Genomic DNA, 19845 nt, shown 5'->3' with positions numbered 1-19845 from the left:
ACAGAAAACTCAGGTCTTTTGATTCTGACTGCAAAACTCTCTTACCTCTCATTTGCCGGTCTCTCCTCTGGCTTTCTCCCACTGCCAGTATTTGACTGACTTACTGAAATCTTATTTAGTTATTTTCATTATTGCAACTACCTACTTGTCCTTTAAGCTTGGACTCTGCCTCATTCTGGAGGTACTCTTTGAGTCTCTCCAAAGCACAGAGCTATTACAAATTGTCCCCTGTAGCAGAGAAATGCATTTTGTAGGCATTCAGTGGACACATACCTTTGCCATTAAAAAGTGGATTCAATTCCGGTATATTTTAGAATACTACAAGATATTTTGCTCTCTGCAAGAAGCATGCTGTCCACTAAGGGAAATAAACCCATACCTATATTTAAGTTCCATTTTATAGTAATAAAATGATAAGTAGAGTTTAGATCTCATGTGGTTTCCCTGACACTTTGTACATAACTATACTGCTACTATATTTAGCCTTTAAGAAACCGTAACATATTCAATACGGATTATATTTGCATGCTAATTCATTTAGGTGTCATGGAAAAGGTCAGTGAAAATGATCTTGCTTAAATCTTGCTCCATCCTGTTATATGTATTAGGAAATAGCACCGTCACAACCCTCAAGGCTGAAGAGCCATCAATAACAACTTAAGAAATGAAATAACGAAGTAAAATGTGCTCTCATTAATGCTTCATGACAGTTTGTGATCCTAGCCAATTTAAGAACATTCCTAAAAACCACAATATTCCATTTCAGAATATTTAGAGGAAGACAAACCACTGACAGAGGAACACACTCGTCTGGAATTTATGAAACAAGAAGAAAGAAAGAGAGACTTTCTTAAAGAGGAACTGAAAAAGACGATAAAAACTGAAGACGCTCCTCTAACTGACGGTGTAAAAGAGAACAGTCAAGAGCAAGATGCAGTGGAAGAATATGAAAAAGAAAAAAAGTTAGATGAACAACTAAATAACAGTGGGAAGGCAGGGAGTAAATTTGTATCTCCAGGTCCAAGAAACAAATCACCCACTAGGCTGAAGAAACAGTACATGTTCTCAGAAGCCACTGAAAATTTGCACCATGGGATTCCTACATCAGGTACAAAACCCAGGAAGTGCAGTCACTGCAACCACAGACATGCACGTCAGGACTGCAGCGAAGGACTTGACTCCAAAGTGAAAAATCCATTTGGGCTGTATGAACCATCTTTTGGTAAAGCCACGAAAACCAGGCAGAGGGACAGTTTAGCTGAAGCAGAAGGCTGTGCTCACAAGACATTCGCGGAGAGGAAAAAGAGTCTTATGAAAGAGCTCTTTGGGCCAAGCTGTGTTTGAAAAGACAACCATTCAAGTTCAAGCATGAGAGGAGAGAGAAAGCAGTGAAGGGATGCATGACTACACAAGCCAAATTTTAAACCACCAACACTACTTTACAATGTAGTGTCCAACACCTCATAAGAATACACAAATTATTTTGATATTCAGTAAATACATCAAAATATCATTCCTCTTAAAACACACAGCACATTAAATCTTTTAAACCTAATGAAACAATGTTTCTAATGTCATAAAACATATTAAATCTTTCAACTTTTTAGAATTTCTTTCAATGATTCTTCAAAAAAGACGGGCAAATCAGTTGTCACAGCAGAACATTATTTTAGTTTTTGTGCACATGTATGCACCTTAGCAACCATGAGTGCCTTACCAAATATGACATATTTACCTGTTATTAAGAGGTGTCCAAGTAGGTCCTTTTTGGGAAATTTCCTTTTTTGTGTGTGTTTTCTCTGCAGTTTGAGTTTTGAAGTTGACTATTTGTTAGCTAGTTGTAGTCTTTCAGAAGGTTTGTTACCGGATTAATACCAACAGCGCACTAAAAGAAATTATTTTTTTATTTCCTTCACTCCTGAACTAGCTTCCAGAATTCACACATAATAATTTGCTATTACGTTGTTTTCACTAGCATTATAAAGCTCTAAAGCTTCATTCTTTTCCACTGTTCAAACTTATCAAAGCAGTTTGCCTGCAAACTTCCACAGCTGACATCCAAAGATGAATGTACAAGAGCAAAGTATTGTTTTGGAGAAGTCAGGCATATCCAATTCTCTAAAAGCCTTTAAAAATCTCATGTTTGAGGTTATGTAAGTGAGGGTAGGAGGATTATGTCTTCTTCCTCATAGTAATTCATGAGATGTTTGCTAAAATGTAAGCTAGGAAAAAAATGTGTATTTTTTTTTACTGAATTTTACATAAAGGGAAAAAAAACACACCACAAAAGCTTTTAAAGGCTATTAAGATATTTTGATCTGAACCTACTCGAAGCATACTTTTCTTCAATTTTGAAGTTTTTGAAGTAGTACTTAAGCTGTGCAGTGTACAGATTTAAAAAGTGATTTAAAGGAAAAACACTCTTTTGACTGCATTATGCACTATTAATACTTCTATAATGTATTTCTTGCTGCCACCAAAGTCAAGAGTAAACAAACACAGCAACAATCCTGTTTGTATTGTCTAAGTCAAAAAAACCTCTCTGCCCTTACTCAAATGTTTGACTAGAGCTGCCACCACACTGCGTGTTTGATTACCTCATGCTAAGTGTGGATAAAGAGCAAACACCATTCAGAAGATTTTAAAAGATAGTGCTTTTCTTGACTTCACTGTGTTAAACTCTCTAACAAGCTAAGTGGAAATACCATTACTCACATCTTTAGAGTCAGAAATACATCAGTGTCACAGTTAGAAAGATCTGTTTTGAATACTTTATAAAAAATCTGTGGATTTGGATTCCAACAGTACCTCCTTAGGCAAAAACATAGGTGGGTTCTATTTGTGCTGTGTTTTGTTTAGGAAAACTGTAACATTAAAAAAGCATTGATTAGAAAACCTGAGATGGACCAAACAGCTTTATTTCATGAATAAAACCACCATTACACATAACAGACTGAATCCTGACATTTTTTTCTTGTTGATATTTAACGCATTCAGTTTTCTGTTGGCTAAATGTAAACCTTAATATTAAAAAAATCAATAATTAACATTTAAAAAATCAAAACATTTCACGTACATATACACAGACACAGAAACTGTATTATGACCTTTTGAATTAATTTCTAAATACAATGCTAATTATGGAGGGGCCCTAATGCCTTCCTGCAGGAAGGCAAAGGACCTGGAATAACACAACACTGTACAGAGTGGGAAGCTGAACCAGAATCCCAAAGCCCAGCAGAAGAGGGAAGGTTTCCCATCAAGTTTTGTTCAGGCTCACATCAGAAAAGGGAGGTGCAGAAGAGCTTTATAAAACCACTGCTTTGTCTTGTGGAACCCCAAAGGCAGGGTTGTGGGTAGCACCGCAGCACGGGAGGTAGCACAGCTTCATCCCTGTTCTACAGACATGGTACCCGGAAGAATTTTGTTCTCCTTATATTCAAAATGTCGTGGCTGTTTACCTATTTATACAGCAAGAAGCATTTACTATGAAACAGAAAATTGTTTTACCTCCTCCTTCTGCTCGCTAGCATTCTGTTACTACTTCAGGTAGTTAAATCACTCATTTGCCTTTTTACATTTACATAGCTGTTTTGGACTGTCCCAGACTGTCATTAATACGTGCTGAAACCCTGGGAATGTAGGTCCCAGGAACGCAGGAACAGCACTGTCATTTACTTTCTTAATGTGGAGCTTGAGAAGGTTGGCTAGACCTTTCTTCCCAAAACATGGAAGGAAGCACTATCAGTGATACTTGCTGTTTGGGAAGCAGAAGAAATGTCAAGGAAGAAAGATCAGTTATCAATAAAAGTAGGAAAAAGTTCAAGTGTTCAATGAATTTTAAAATTCTGTGAGGAAAAAATTGCCAGCTGTTCTGTATTTGGCAACTGAGAAAGTCACTTAAGAGATAAAAGGTTGATTCTGCATGTATATCAGTAGTATTTTCTAAGACAGTCTGAGAATACCCCAATTCTAGACTAAGAAAAACAAAAACCAAGGAGGAAATAAATTCTGTTTTGCTCTAAACCAACCAGATCACCTACAACTTCTACCTAGAACCACATCACCAAGTGCAAACCCAGCTTTGGGTGAAACTGCCATATTATACAGCAAAGAATGAACAAAGCTCCAAAAATAATTTCTACTGCCAGTGCATTTCCACCTTAACAGTTATAAAAATCAAACACTTCTAGACTTGGGTGAATATGCCATGACAAGTCTGATTCATGTCAGAACCATAATCGTTCATACTTGTCAAAGCGAGGTTTTATAAATAGCAATGCCTTTCTTTGAACATTGCTGACTGCAAAACTGAAAAACAAACTAAAAAATCAAATAAATCAATATATCAAAAGGAATGCTGACTGATACCTGACTGAAGCAACAAAAAGATATCTCAGAGCTGGTCTGTCACAAAAGACAAATGCTTTTTTTTTTAAGCAGCAATAATGAAAATGTAGTTTAGGACTCCATGGATTACTGGGATTTCTTCAGCTGAAAGGGTGAAGCATGATAGCGACAACTTTATTACAAACCACAAGCCAACAGGTAATTCCAACACCACCTGAAAGAGATACAAAACACGACTGAAGTTACTGCATCAGTAACCCTAAAGCACGCCAGCTTCTGAAAACAACCCTGTAGTGTCAAACATGAAATGTAGAATTTTGAGGTCAATGGGAACAGAGCATCTTTCTGTCTAGATATGTGGGACAGCAGTTAACCCCTGAGGAAGCCTGAAGACTGGCTAGGGAGAAGAGCACCAAATAACACGACTGTGAGCCAAAGTGTGGTATATACAACCCACAACTTTTAAAAACCTTCACTGTGTACCTAAGAAAAAATGCGTAAGTCACTGAAATCAAAGGCATGGCAAATAACAGAACACTTTGGAACCTAAATTCAGAAACTTTAGAGAGTTCAGAAACTGCTCCTCTACCCTGCACAGAAGCAGACTCATCTTGTGCAGTATCCAGCATGCTGGATACAAACGATTCCTTAGACAGCTATTAAAGATGGTACAACAACAACATAATATGGAATTCATTCTAAGGCAGCTGGATCTTAAAAGCCTAATTCGAAGATTCATGAGCAGCATTTTAGCTTCATGGCAGATTGCCGTACTACACTGTCCTGTCACTCTGCCTCTCTATTTATCCCTTTGGCATACAGCCAGCACACGTTTCACTCAGAAACCAGCATCTACAATTCATAATATTCTTCTGATCATTAATTTGTCAAACTGACCAAAAGAGAAGGATTTAAGTAAGTAAAAATGCAATAAAAATGGGGTCCCTTCCAACTCAGGATATTCTATGATTCTGTGATGATTCTATGAAAAATGCTATGAGAAAAAGGGTTGGAACAGAGGACACAAAGTGCCAACCGGAGGAGAGCAAACCTCAATCATTCTAGGGTCTCACTGCTATGAAACCTCTGGAGTTTATAAGAAACACACGTAAGTGATCCAGACCTATGAAGTATTTGCCCATTTTTAAACCCAGTTCCACTAATTCAGTGGATTCCTTAATATAAACATATTTCTGAAATCTTCTCAAGAGCGTATTCCATATTAAGATAAAGCTGCTCTGTTTGAGAAGATCTAAAAAAGACCAATATCCCATTTCATTGAGAGTTAAATGAGATCTGAACACATGGCAAAGAATGTCTCAAACTCCCCACATTGCTATTACAAAATGTGCAGAAGCAGTGTTTTGAGTCCATGCTTGCTCCATTACACTCTTGGCATCCATATGGGCTTGGGAAGTATGTTTTCTACAGTAAAACACCCTGTAAAATGTCCTTACCTGCCACCCCAGTAGGAAAGGCTACCAAGCGCTCCACTGGAGCGAGCCATTTGCTTGGAAGCACTGTAACTGGTTCAGAGTAGTATTTCCAAATGAGAGAGATCATCAGGGCAGCCTAGAGTGGAAATTTTTGTTAGCTTCAGTAACAATACACATCAAAGTAGATTTCTACTGCTATTTTGCATCAGTAAATCTCAAATTCTAATGAAAGAATATAGCTTCTCTGATATTATACATTATTCTCAAACAAATTCAAAATATTTTTAAACTGGTATGACCTTAACTTGACACACAGGTAGCAGTAAGACACTAAAAGCTACTGCTTTCTTGTGAGACCTTGGGGCAAATCTAGCCTGGATAAAAATAGTAATACAAATTGTTACATTCTGATGATTGTTTTTAGCCCTAATCCTTGTCTGCTAGGAATCCAACTGGCTTTCACATTACCCAAAATACATTTTCAGGTTAAGCACTCTTCTCCTTATTTGACAATTCCTTGGCATCAAGTCTGAACTACAGAGATAATCTGCTGAGGCGCTGTGCGTAAACGTGTGGCAGCTGTAAAAGGAGATTTGCGTCCACAGCTGAAGCACATTTTACATTTTCAAAAACAGAAGCAAAATATACATATACACGTATCAGAACTTTCCTGTCTCTTTAACACTGCATAGAAATAAAACAAACAAAACAAAACAACAGTGATAGAAGAGCTATGACAAACTCCTATCTTGTCATCTCAAAACTAGAAAAACAGAGCTTCAAGAATATCCCAAACTCCTTTCATCCACAACTACCAGACCCTATCAGCAGCATCTCCCCTTTCTACATCTAAGAAATTGTTTCGGTTTGGTATGCATTGTGTCATTGGGATGCCAAACACCTCTACAACTGACACAGAACTATACAGCCAGTAAATGCAGAAGAGATTTGTAACACTGCCAAGGATTTAGTTCGTAGCTTGTACTGGTAATAAAATATTTACTTACTTGTACGATGTAGAATACAATATTTATAACCCACTTTATTTTGGCTAATTGGGCAGTTCGTGCTTTCACTGTTGAAAGAAAAAATATTACTCTGCATTATGTATAATAGTAAATTATACTTACATAAAACTAGTAAATTGTTAATATTACAGTATTCAAATAAGGACATTACTGTTAAACATCACATACCTGTTTAAACATCACATCACGTTACTGTTAAACATCAGTTTAAACATAACTGTTTACAAATCTCTTTTGAAAGGACTCATAGGTATACTGAAAGTAAAGAAGTGCTAGGTCCATATCACATACGAGTTTCTTATTAATGATACCATGAAGAGTCGCAAAACACTGAAATCCTGGACAGAGAAATGACATCTGTAATGAAGAATGCTGCTCCCAAATGAGAGCAGTCACTGTGTTGTCTAATTTAAGAACCTTCTTTAGATGGAGCATAACAGAAGTTTTCCCCTTTCACAAAATGGGAGAATGATGGCTTTAGCAGATGCACTTGTTGCCTTATTTCATTCAGGAACACAGCTAAAGCCTATTCACAACAAGACTATTCCTGCACTGAATCGATCTTTGCCAGATTCAATATCCAAAATTCTCATGCCTACTCATCTTCTCTGGCAGAACCCCAGACCTGCGTAGAGAAGCCCAGTGAAGACGGCACATCTTCAAACATAACGGTGCCCTGAAGTTTTCTAGAACAATGTTGTTGGCTGCTAAGTATACTCCTCAAATCTAGTTTAACTGAAATTACTGGTAAAGGATAATGCTACTGACAACAATCCAAAACCGCCAGTTGTAAAGACTGTCCTTTCTCCGAGCAAGAAGCATATAAACATCCCGGCATTCTGCACAGAAGAGGCAGACAAAGCAAGTATTCTCCTATCTTATTAAGTTCAGTTAGTGAGTTCGGACAAAGACGAGAACAAAAGCCCTGGTGCCAAAGGTTTACATGTACTTTCTGCCATGAGATAATGGATCATCCCAGTGGAGCCACACCAGTACAGCTTTATCATAAAAGCCACTGTGTTTGGTCAAACGGGATTGCAAAATGACAGCAAAGATCTTGTCCGGTTACCTTACAGATCAACACTTCCTCTCCAGCATTTTGCAGCACAGCAACCAAACAGCCCCAACCAAGCAGTTTATCCTTTTGCAATGAAGATATGCAGCCTTACTACACTACTTTTGTTAATGGCAAAGGACTTTGCCAAATTATTCAAAACATGATCCAGAAATAGGCATTACTGAGAAGGATGAAAAAAATCCTTGTAAGAAAAATTTTGTATTTAAATTACTCCCTCACCAATAAATACAGAGCCATGCTCTATTAAAGGGTAAAAAAAAAAAAGGGGGGGGGGAAACAATGGAGATGGATAAGGAGAGGTGGAGAGTTGAAAGAGAAATATACTTAAAAATGAAAACATGCTTGTAAAATTATTTTTTTTTTCAGGAAGTAGAAAAGGGAGTAAACACTGCACTCTACCATGAGTTTTAAGCTTGTCAGTCATCTTGTTGATCTTTCTTTCCAGACGGGCATATCTAGCAAACTCGTCCATCATACTAATGGTTGAGAGTTCTTGCTTCATGTTCTGGATTTCAGCTCTCATTTGGGATTCCTGCTCTGCATCCTTTTGTAACAACCTGGATATCTAAAAAATAAAGAAATAATACCACTTATTTATTTATTTATTCCAGAATTCTGCTATCAGTATGTATAAATCATTATCTCATATTTATGTACTCAAAAGCCCCCATAAAACAAGACCCTTTCACCAATACACATGAAAAGCTTTACAAGTGTAACATGTTCTAAGAGACAAAAAATCTTACTCTCAGTTAAGAAACAAACCAAAAAGGGTCAAAGAAAGTTGTTCCCATAAAGCAGTGATTTTCAACTTTTCTAACGGTGGTTAACTGCCTTTTCTACTTCTGCCTTCATCTCCCCACTCTCAGTGATGCTGCCTTCTGAGACCTTTTGAACCACCCAGGACCCTGTCCCTGCATCCTCAGCCAAAGTGCTGTCTTCCCTCCTTGCAATTCTCATCTTGCACTTCTTGGATCACAGACTTGCAGGAGGACCAGGGAAGCAGTCCTTTTCATCACTACTCTCCCCAGCTCCACCAATGCTCCTTACACTCATCATTCCCATTTCCAGATTCAGGAACTGCAGCACGGGTCTGAACTAATTAACATGTCAAATTTTATTCACAGGAGCCTGGTTTCAGACCTCACCAATTACATAAGGCTCAGAAACTGGGAACCACTCCTCTCAATTACAGATTACAGCCTGGGCTCTCAGAAGCACAAGAACTGAATTTGAGTTGTGATCCTTCTGGTGCAGCATCTTACTGCTGCCTCAAGAGTAGAAATGCAGATTTCCATTTGCTATTTCTTTCTACATCTTACCCAAGCATTTAAACACAAACTTCTTATACTTTTTTAGAAAAAAAAAAAAAAGAATTTCCAGGGGCAGAAATGTGACAATGCAATAATGCATCATGTTAGCAATCATCTTCTTTTTTTTTTTTTTAATAAAAATGTTTCTCCATTTTCATTTCATGAGGTTGGTTCACGAACTCTTTTACCTCGGGATGAAAAGCACAAGGGATGTAACATCTCTTCCCCTCCAGTTGTTTGGGAATTATCCCTAGCTTTCTCAACACAGTTGCCCGTTTTTCCCCAAAGTCGCGTTACCAGTAGCTCAGTCAACCAGACCATTACTTTGTCACCAACCACAGCAGAGCGCTGAGGGTTTTACTACTCATAGGTGGCAACACCGAGCTGACTCCCAAAGGACCATTAATTTACGCTTTAAAGGACTCCTATCCCTTATCCAACAGCATGCAGCACCCCATATAACACCGATTTATTGATAGGAGCAGAAGGGAAACTCGTTAATCCCCCCGAGCATTTCACGGGGCACCCCCACCTCACAAGCACCCCCCGCCCTCCCCGGCCCTCCCTCAGCAACGAAATGGCGGCTAACGGCCGGCGGGGCGGGGCGGTGACGTCACTCACGGCGGCGGAGCAGGAGGGCAGCAGCACCTTGAGCGCGCTGCAGCCCAGCACGGCGCTCAGCACCAGCAGCCACGCGCCGCTCTCCGCCATGCCGCGAGCCACACCCCCCCCTCCTCCCTCCACCACCAAAAACCCCCCACAGCGCCTGCGCGAGGGGCCGAGCGGCGGGAGGCGGCCGAGCCCACGTGACGGCGGCCGGCCAATCAGCGGGGCCGCCCCGCCCTCCCCTCAACCCGCTCGCGCAGCCGGCGGGAGGCGCTGAGGGGCGCCCCGCGGGAGGGCCGGGTCAGCCCGGCGGGAAGGGCAGGGCAGGGGCAGGGCCGGGCGGGGAGCGGAGAGGAGCGGAGCGGAGCGGGGCGCCCCCCTCCTCCTTCTTACCCCCCACCCGCCTCCTGCCGCCGCCTCCAATCCGGCTGGATCCTGTTGCGGCGCCGCTGGCGCTGCTGGGATGGGGGGGGGCGGCTTCCCTGCGCGGCGCGGCTGGCGGGCGGGCGGCCGCAGCGGCTCGCCGTGAGGCACCCGGCGCGCAGCGGGGCAAGGGGGGGCGAGAGAACCGAGGGAGGGAGGGAGCGGGCACCGCGGGGCTGCGGCTGGAGCCATGCCGAAGAGAAAGGTGAAGCCATAGGGGGGGAGAAAAGGGCCGGGGGGGGGCTGCGGGGCGCGGAGAGGCGGCTGAGGGAGGAGCGGAGCGACCCCAACCCCCCCCCCCTCCCTCCCCAAATCCCCTCAGCAGCGCCCAACGGCGGCGTCTGGAAGGTTCTGCTCCCAAAGCGGGGGGGGTTAAGGGGGGTGAGGGGGGGGCGGTGTCACGTGAGGTGAGGCCGCGCCCCGCCCCCAGGCGCCTGAGGCGCGGTGTTTGTGTTGGCAGGTGAGCGCGGCCGGAGGGGAGGCCGCGGAGGAGGTGAGTTGTACATGGGGGGGGTTGGGGGTGAATGGGGGGGTGGGGGGTGGTCGCGCTGCTGGCTCTGACGCCGCGGGTCTTTGTGCTTCTCTTCCCCGCAGCCCAAGAGGCGGTCGGCGCGGCTGTCTGCTGTGAGTAGGGGGAGTAGGGGGGGTGCGAGGTGGGAGGCGGCCCCTGCAGGGGCTAAGGGAGGGCTGGCGGCCGGGCCCTGACGCGTTGTTGTCTCCTCAGAAACCCGCTCCTGCCAAAGCAGAGCCGAAACCCAAAAAGCTGGCGGCAAAGGTGAGAGAGCGGGGAAGAGGGGAGGGAGGGGAGGTGGAGGTACGGTTGGCTCTGCAGGCGGCTGGGGACCTTCCCGCCTCACACCATGGATGCCTGGTGTCTGAACGTTTGTATTCATCTTATCCCTTTCCCTTTTGGATTGCCCCTTTTGCTAAAGGATAGGTTTGGCGTACTTGTAGTGGGACCTACAGGTGCACCAGAGACTTTCATGCCATCCTGCTTGGTTAGGCCCTTGTAAAACACTCAAAGTATTGCAGAGAAACACAGGCACTGCTTTGTTGGTTGTTAGGTGGTATTTTGGTGCTGATTGTGACAGCTGTGCACAGAATTGGATTTTGCTGCTGTCAAACAGAAGGGGATAGAATATGCTTTCAAATTAAAGCAGCGTTTTGCAGCAGAAAAACATTTGAAGTACTTAGCCAAGCTGTAGAAAAAGATCCACGCTTCCATTCAAGTAGTCAAGCTTTGTGTCTCTGTGTATCTTTTTGTGGCTTAGCATAATCTTCCAAATTTTTCAGTATAGCCTGAACTGGTCAATAGTTGAGGTGTAAAATGTTATTCTTAAATAAATGAAGAGGCTCTGTATCTATTGGCATGTTGGTGTATGCATTTTTGTGTGCTCGTTTATGATTATAAGGGGGGTTGGCTTGATTTTTTTTTGTCAAATATATGGCTTACAGTGTTTCAGAGATGCTAGTACAGAATTCTGCTTTGTGGGCCTTCTGATGTCTTCGCTTTTATGGTTCTGCTCAACTGGTCAGTACTATACCTTCCTTCCAATGGATTGAATATTGGTGTGCTCCTATTCTCTGAGTTTACAGCCAAAAGGTTTTTGAAAGCTTTCCATTTTTCAGTTCCTTCTTTCAAGTGTTTTTCTCAGTGGTGCATCTAATTGCTGATGCCACTAGTTGGAGACTGCTATTTTGAAAATTGAAACACAGAGTCTGTGTGGTGTGAGATTGGTACCTGGTTTTGTAATACTGAGTCCGAGCATTTACTACTTCTACTGGGTTTTTTCTTCAGTGTATTTTAATTCATCTCTGTGTTCTGGAGGATTTTAAAATTAATAAATAATTTTCTGAAAGCAATACAAGGGCATTTTTGAAGTTCTGTGGACATTGACTGTGTAGTTAGTGGATAGAACATGCTGCAGTGTTTTTTTGTTCTTTTACGTTGCGCCCTCTGTATATGTGTGTACCTTACTGCATGTTTGTGTCCAGCAGTGTAAAACACCTAAAACTTTTGCTCAATGGTTACAATCACTTGGCAAAATTGTATTATGAAGACAATGTTTTGCATACACATACATATAGAATAGGAAATGTATTTAAACAGCTAGTAAAAAGTTGTGTAAAGTAGCCCAGTAGCCTGATGCTTTTTTGTTTTTGTGCGAAGTGTTCCTCACAAAGTATGGAATACATCTGACCCACTGGTCTGTAATCAGAGCTGCATGTTTCTGCAGTGCGTAGAATGAAAAAAAATGAGAACTCTTTTTTTATCAGAGTGGATTTTAGGTCGGAGACAATAAAATAGGGCATAAGTTGAAGAATATCCTTCCGTGGAGTGCACACTGTATTTTTAATGGGATTAGAGATGCACCTTAAGGGAGATCAGCATAGTAGTCTTCAGCTTAGAAGTATAAGTGCATTACATTCTCGTCACTTACTCAAATAGAACCTGCCCAGAAAAAGTGCTAGTTTGTCATTTACGAAAAACTTTTGTTAGTATCATTAAATTGTGATGCTAGTGTTTGACAGGTGGTGTCGAAAACAGTGCTCCTATGTCAGTGTTAATTGACATAAATATTTTGAGGATCATCTGGGGGACAGGCAAACTTTGTAGCATTTGGCTGCTGTAAGGAGTATCTGGTAGGATATGTTACAGGTTTATACAAAAATAGCTTGAGCAAATACTTTTCTCAGTCTGTTTAACAGCAGTGACGCCAGGTAGAGAGGATGTGATATACAAAGTGGAAGGACTTCACTGCTGGTTTGGTTTTTTAGCTCTGTGGCAAGAACTTAAAGCACATAAGACAAATTGTTCTGTCATGCCGCTAGAATTAAGTACTACCATTTTTCTTTCTGATAGGTTTTTCCAGATGGGCTTGTACCGCTCTAAGCAGTGCTTTTAGTTACTGTACGGTGCGGTGGTTTTAGATTCTGTGAGCCTAACGTTGTCATAATGTGTGCTGTTCAGGGTTGAGGGATGGAAGAGAAAAGGAGAGGTTTATCTTGTCCTGATTTGATTCTCTCATGTACTGACTGCACGGAATAGGGATTGTCTGTATGTAGTTTGGAAGAGGCTTTTTTTTGCAATTCAACTGTGTATTAGCTCACTGGTTGTTGGTTACAGCTCTTGCTGTTTGGCAAGTCCATCTTGTTCTTGTTTAATTGTTTTCAAAGTTTACCTTGTAGGTTATATGAACTTACTTACTGCAAATTGATTTAATTGTAGGATAAGTCTGAGGACAAGAAAGCTCAGTCAAAGGGGAAAAAGGGGCCTAAAGGAAAACAGACGGAAGAGACAAACCAAGAACAGACAAAGGACAACTTGCCTGCAGAAAATGGGGAAACGAAAAGTGAGGAGGTAAATTGTCTGTATTCTTTATTCTAAAACAGCTGAGTAACTTACTGTACTGGTTACCTAAACATCTATCAGAAACACATGCAGTTCTTTTACTAGAGTCTACTTCTGTGCAAAGAAAAAAGGTTATCAAAACACTAGTAGATAAGCCAGGTAAATTCTAGTTGCCCGAAAAAGAGTTGCAGTGATATGGTAACAGTCCCTGAAATGCTGAAAAAAGGTGAGAATTTTACTAAAGTAATGTCCTTCACCAAGAAATTTTGCCAGATGGGAGAAGGGAAAGGCTGGTGCAGGGATGGTAGAAAAAGGTGCAAGAACTTCCAACAGTTGTTGAGGAACGTGCCAAATTAGTCTTGATTGTAATACCTTGCTAAAATGGCTGTGGTTCTTTTTTTTGGAATTAGTGATCATTTTAACTTAAAACATCCTTCAAACTACTGTTTTTCTAGAAGATGGGCATCTCTTATTTTTAAATTTAGGATGAGATTTGTAGGGAGCAGCAGCACCTCCTGCGGCAGCTGCTTAACAATTGGATAAAGCAAGTTTTCCTGTAGGCTTAGAATTACTCTGAGGTTTCTGTGGTGTTGACTGCCTTGCTCACTTCAGTTAGTCAGTTGAGTTTGGTCAGATCTTCAGAGGATTTGTTTTAAATTTAAATGTGATTTGTTCTTCTTGTCTAGTTTGTGTATTAAGTTTCCTTTTTTTTTCAGTGTGCAAATGTATTTTCAAGTAGGGGAAAACTGTTTTTTAGGTAGATAGTTTTGGGGTTTTGTGTGTAAGGAAGGTTGATATTCGAGCATGCAGGATAATTTGCTTGGAGTAATGTTTTTTATTTGCACACTTAGAGTGTGATGTTTGTGAAAAGATGCTATAAGTAGCAATTCATTGGTAGGCTGGAGTTTGTACGTGGCTCTTGTCTGTCACAGTTGTGTAATTCAGGCCTTCAATTTGTGCACGTGGCATGTCAGTAATAACAAATTGAAATCTGGTGATGTTTCTCATCTGGTGTAAAGACGACTTAAACCAAAGGAATGGATGATGATTTTGGGGGCACATCTTCTGTGATTTTGACTGGGGTGACCAACGTAAGACTAATGAACTAATAAAATACCCAAGTCCAGACAAAGCAGCCTATCCAGTTTAACATTAAGTACTATTGTTATCAACCAATACAGGCAGTGATGCTGGTGTTAATTCAGTGTCCTGGATGGACAGTGAATTCCTACAGTATAAAAAGAGTGTGGTGCCTGTGGGGAAAAATGGTTACTGTACCTTCCAAAGCCTTCCCCCAGGTGGCAGTGAAGACAGCTGGTGTTAGGGTTCCTGTTTTGGTAGTACTGTGATTAAATAGTATCTTCTCCTGTTGGTGCTGCAAAGCCTTGGAATAGTTAAATTAAGCATAGTTTTTATGTTGACAATAATATTATGTTCCTTTTTTTAAACTATGTTGCAAAGCAGTGAGTTTTCCTATACAAATGGGGTTACAATTGTCATCAATTAAGTTTGTACGAACTTGTTCTGAAGTACAGTATATAGAAGCTTGACTTAAAAATGATGTAGCTCTGCTATGTTCAGTGTACTTTTACAAAGTGATGTTTAGGTCCATCCGATACTGAATCTTGCTCGCCTCAAAATGTACTAAGATTTGAAAATGTTCAGTGCTGCACTTGGGTGCATAAAATGCATCTATAATGTTTTTTCTAAGCACAGCTTTACACAAGGATTTTAAAGTTTAAAAAAAAAAACAATCCTTTCATAAAGGCAGTAATTACTGAAATAGGCTTTTTTTTTTTAAAAAAAAAAATAAATCCTTTTCAGCACATATTGAGTAGTAACAATAACAACATTCTGAAATCCACACTGATGCATCTGAGATAAAAGGTCTTTCAAGAAAGCTTGGCTTTAGTAGGTTATTGTCCAAGAGACATGAGCAGATCATGGCACCGATTAATTAAGACTACAAAGCGTGGTGTGTAGAAACAAGTCATGGTTGTTCTGTATGTCAAGTTAACTCAATTGCACATAAAAAATGCTATGAACTAGAAGACTTCATTGCTTAGAAATTTTTCACGTTAAAGTGTTTTGTTTTCTCCCTTCTTTTCAGACCCAAGCATCTGATGCAGCAGTAGAGAAAGAAGCTAAGTCTGACTAACATCTGGTACCAAGTCTTCGATTGGTGGTCCTTATACTTTTCTTCTTGTACAATTCAGAGGAATATTTTTATCAACTATTTTGTAAATGCAAGTTTTTTAGTAGTTGTAGAAAACACATTTTTAAAAAGGAGAGAATCCCAACCCAACCCATTTTTTTACATATTTAGATACGTGTAAATGCTTTTTTTTAAGTGGTAAAATCATGTACTGGTTGTCTGTTTTCTATGAAACCAGAAATTACTGGAATGTTCCATAAAGGAGGGGGTTTTTGAAGTCTTGATGGGGCTTCACGTTCCATAGATTGTGAGGGACAATTTTTCTATCCTACTAAATGAAGCATAACACAGGTTTAGACTTCAGAGTTCGTAACGATATGTTGAGGATGTCTTAACATTGTAGTTATTTATCTATGGTTGTACCATCAGTAGAATTGCTTACCTAATAAACTGCTCCCTAGTGTTGGATTTCTTGCTGAGTGATGTATATCTGTGACAAAGTTATTTTTGGTAGGTGCAGCTTGATTTTTCTCAACAACTTTGTAATTGTGGTGTGAAAGATTGGAGATTTTTACTTTAAATGCTGAATAGGTAAAAGTTTCTGATTGGTAGACTTAATGTCAGCTGGCACTTCACATCCTATTTTCAAGGACAGCTTGTCTACAGTGATCAGATGAAAAGTATTTGAAACAGGTTTAGAAAAAAAAACTATAGTTTTTAGATTAAAAAACCCTATGTGAATAAAAACAATTGTAAAATTGTTTGTAGTGTCTGTGATCACCAAACAAAAGCCAAATACATCTTGATTAAGAAAGGATGTTTCGGTAGCTCCTGCATTGACTATGACAACTCACAGTATAAGTGGTGTAGTCATTGAACATGTTGTGTTTCTGTTGGAAAACAATGAATAAATAAATACCTACTGGTTTTGATTCCTAACTGTATTCTTAATGTTGGTAAAACCCATGCTTTTCCATGAGATTGGTGGTAACGCAGGCAGTGAGCAGCAAGTAGAAAACCATAGTTGCAATCTTGAGTGGACTTAGAGATTGAAAGCTGATAGTGTAGTGGTGCTGCTTTGGCTTTTGAAAAAACAGCATCCGATCTTCTTGTCTGCCATCTGAGAGATGGCCCGTGTGCTCGCTCGTGTGTTCTCTGAGGAAGGAGTGCAAAGCAATCCTCTTGTGTTAACTGTTGTATTGGAACTTCTTTTGGAATGTAATGGAACTGCATTGGAATTTCCCTGATCAACTTCTGGGGAAAAGTTGATTTTTGACTTTAAAACATCTGATGTTTTGTTGATCTCCCTGTTCGTCAGGGGAATGAAGCTAGGCTGTGAACTTCCCCAAGTAGCTAGCTGGGGTCATGCGGTGGAACCCGTAGAAGAAAAGCAGGGGAACAGTACAGGCAGGAGCAGCAAGCGAAGAGCGAGAAGACTTCATGCTGGTGATCTGCTAGGTTAGCTAACCATGGTGTGAGCAACTGTGCCTGCTATGTAGGGTTGCAAGTTGACAGAGTGTGGTTTCAAACAAAAGTAAAAACATAACCATGCTGAGAGCTCATTCATATAGCACAGAACTGCCCTGATTCTCCCTCACTGTATTCAAAATAAATTAACAGCCTTTCATCAGAAGGGGGCATATTAAGTGTATGTTACTTTAGCTTAAAAAATGAAACCTATGACTGGGAGAACCTCTGACAGTATCACTTCTGCTCCCCCAGAGTGCAATTGTTTCCCCCCCACAGCCACACTTCATTTTGCTGTATTGCAGCTGTGTGTAGTAGCAGGGCTTTACCCTATCAGCGTGATGCCAGTCAGCTGTCAACCTTGTCTTGGGAGGAGTCAAGATCAAAAAGTAACACTTTTTTTGTTTTTGTTTCTTCTTTTTTCCTCTTGATGATGTTTATGCTTTTAACACCTGCAAGTATGTGTTTTCTTCATTTTTGGTGCTGTCTTCATCTTCTAAGAGTTACTTCTAAAAAGACACAAAAGTTTCACCTCTAACTTATTTTCTCAAAGAATGCTTTCATCTGAGTAATTTCTCACCTGCTTTCATACAATAAAATGTTTTACCTTTTTTACTTCTTACCTATTTAAGAAAAGATGAGTTTTCCCTCAGCTTATACAGAGGATGTCTTCCTACACTGGACCACAAAGTGCTGCTGGTCCAATCCTGTCACAGGCGTGCTCCTAGCAGAGCGCACCTGGCTTTGCCTTCAGATTCTGTGGTATTTTAAAAGGCTTGAACTAAGTTTATGCTACTCCTTACAACACCTCCCGTATGCTTATTTGTTAAATTTAGTAGTAGGGTGCAATGGCTGCTTATGTGGCCTGTTTGCTTTCTTTGTGTTTTTACCAGGTCAAAAACATCAGTTAAATGACTAATAAACTTGCAGGTGAGTATCCTGAAATAACCTCTTTTACCTTCTTACTGAATGCCTACTTCTCATGTGTTTTGAGTCTCTAATGCTGAGACCCTGCTGACTTCCAACATCTCTCAAACATATTTGTCATGGTTGTTCCCTAATATTTACCCTTGGGGACAAAGTTAAATCTCATTTTATTGTGGAAGTGAAAGGATTCAGCAATCAGGTAAATCGGGGGCAGCCCACCTTTCACAGGATGGCAATGTCTCACTGAAAGAAGGAAAGGAACGGGGTACTTGTGTCAGGAACGTGGAAACCCTATGTCAGTTCGTAGTTCAGGGCTGAAAGGAGTCTCAGCTTTACCCATAAAGAGAGGTGCTGGTGGGGCAGGCTTCGGAGAAGAGGGGGAGAAAAATGATAGCTCCCAAAAAAGCAGTGTTAGTCACCACAAGCAGAACACTTAAGGTGGAAGAAATTTCAAGCTAAGCAGTCACGCCCCATGAAAAGCAAGGTGATAGAAGCGGGGGCTACTCCGGCTTTTAGCCACACGGTTTGAGGTGTCAGCACGTTACAGCACAGCCCAGCGCTTCAGCTGCCGGGAGTGCGAGGAGTTGTGCGTACTGGCAGGGGCTCTCAGCCCTGCGTGTGGAGAACTGGGCTGGGGGCTGTGTAACTCCCCGCGGCAGCGCCCTGCCGAGCGCTGCGGCACCCGCGGCCGTGCGGGCGGCCCTGAGGGGCCGCGGTGCTGACAGGGCGCCGGCCGCGCGAGCGCAGCGCCCCAACCGCCCTAACGGCCGCAACCGCCCCGGCGCGCGCCGTGGCCCCGCCCGCTCCTGACAGAACGGCCCCGCCCGCCGAGCCGCATAACCACCACCCCGCGGCCGTGATCCTTCCGCGCCCTGCCCTCCGGTTCCCTCCCGCCGCCGCTCCGTCCCGCTCCCTCCTCCGGCTCCCCCGCCGCCCGCCTCACCGCGGCGAGGCGCTCGGTTCCCGCCGGCCGCCTTCCTTCCCGGCCGACCGCCCTAGCCGGCAGCCGGGACTACTTTTCCCCTCCGCCCGGCGCGGCGCAGGAGGCGGCGGGGCGGCGGCAGCGGGTGGCGCAGGCGGAGGCGGCGATGGCGGCGCTGAGGCTGCGCTAGGCGCGGGGGGGGGGTGGGGGAAGAGCGAGCGCGGGGGGCGGGGGAGAGCAGAGGAGGGAGGAGGGGAGGAGGGGGAGGGGGCGCTGACAGGGCTCTGCCGAGCCGGGCCCGGCCCGCGCCTGCCGCCGCCGCCTGAGCCCAGCCGCCCGCCCGCAGGAGGGAGGGAGGGAGGAAGGGAAGCGAGCCATGGCCGAGCCCTCGCCTTCCTCCAGCTCCGGCGGCGCGCCCGTGCCGCTCATTGAATCAGGTAACGCCGGCGGGGCGCGGCGGGAGCCGGCGCCGCTCCCTGCCGCCATCTTCCCGCTGCCGCCGCCGCCGCTCAGCCTCACCCCCCCCTCCCTCCCCTCCCCGTGTCTCTGTGTCTGTCCCCGTCTCTCCCGCAGAGCTCTACTTCCTCATAGCTCGGTTCCTGACCACCGGGCCCTGCCGGAGAGCGCTGGAGGTGAGTACCGGGGCGCCGCCGCTCGCTCACCTGGGCGCACACGCTCGCTCGGAGCCCTCGGCCGTTCGGTGGCTGCTGCGGAGAGGATTGCAGGGGAGGTGTGAGCGGCCGGTACCCCCGTCCCCCCGCCCCTCGGCGGCCGCCTGACGAGCCCCG

General features: G+C 43.0%; 4 protein-coding genes across 7 annotated transcripts in view; 3 read left to right on the top strand and 1 right to left on the bottom strand.

Moving 5' to 3' along the window:
* The window catches only part of LCA5L (lebercilin LCA5 like), a 14970-nt gene extending 12012 nt beyond the window's left edge, over nt 1-2958 (top strand). For both annotated transcript variants that reach the window (XM_038167250.2, XM_027449093.3), the window contains one exon: nt 767-2958. In XM_038167250.2, coding sequence (XP_038023178.2) covers nt 767-1344 — 578 coding nt within the window. In that variant the 3' untranslated portion in view covers nt 1345-2958. The remainder of the gene's footprint in view (nt 1-766) is intronic.
* On the bottom strand, nt 2898-19845 carry GET1 (guided entry of tail-anchored proteins factor 1). 2 transcript variants are annotated; one of them, XM_027449107.3, is made up of 5 exons: nt 19720-19845; nt 8292-8457; nt 6794-6861; nt 5808-5922; nt 2898-4564 (listed from the first exon to the last, which is right to left on the bottom strand). In XM_027449107.3, the coding sequence occupies exons 2-5, from the start codon at nt 8413-8415 to the stop codon at nt 4491-4493; spliced, it is 381 nt and encodes a 126-aa protein (XP_027304908.1). In that variant the 5' UTR covers nt 8416-8457; nt 19720-19845; the 3' UTR covers nt 2898-4490. The 2 variants fall into 2 exon arrangements, with proteins under 2 accessions (XP_027304908.1, XP_027304906.1); XM_027449105.3 differs by lacking the exon at nt 19720-19845 and adding an exon at nt 9827-9985.
* On the top strand, nt 10156-16680 carry HMGN1 (high mobility group nucleosome binding domain 1). The gene is made up of 6 exons (XM_027449108.3): nt 10156-10439; nt 10695-10727; nt 10829-10858; nt 10959-11009; nt 13464-13595; nt 15697-16680. The coding sequence occupies exons 1-6, from the start codon at nt 10425-10427 to the stop codon at nt 15742-15744; spliced, it is 309 nt and encodes a 102-aa protein (XP_027304909.1). The 5' UTR covers nt 10156-10424; the 3' UTR covers nt 15745-16680.
* Nucleotides 19016-19845, top strand: part of BRWD1 (bromodomain and WD repeat domain containing 1) — a 58390-nt gene continuing 57560 nt past the window's right edge. The window contains exons 1-2 of one of the 2 annotated variants that reach the window (XM_027449090.3): nt 19016-19494; nt 19631-19689. In XM_027449090.3, the coding sequence (XP_027304891.3) occupies nt 19434-19494; nt 19631-19689 (120 nt within the window). In that variant the 5' untranslated portion in view covers nt 19016-19433. The remainder of the gene's footprint in view (nt 19495-19630; nt 19690-19845) is intronic. The other variant, XM_072027060.1, reaches the window with a different exon arrangement.

The sequence above is a fragment of the Anas platyrhynchos genome, chromosome 1 (genome assembly GCF_047663525.1).
Source record: "Anas platyrhynchos isolate ZD024472 breed Pekin duck chromosome 1, IASCAAS_PekinDuck_T2T, whole genome shotgun sequence".
Taxonomy (NCBI): Eukaryota; Metazoa; Chordata; class Aves; order Anseriformes; family Anatidae; genus Anas; species Anas platyrhynchos.
The sequence above is the reverse complement of the archived record's forward strand: the minus strand, read 5'-3'. Positions and strand labels throughout refer to the sequence as shown.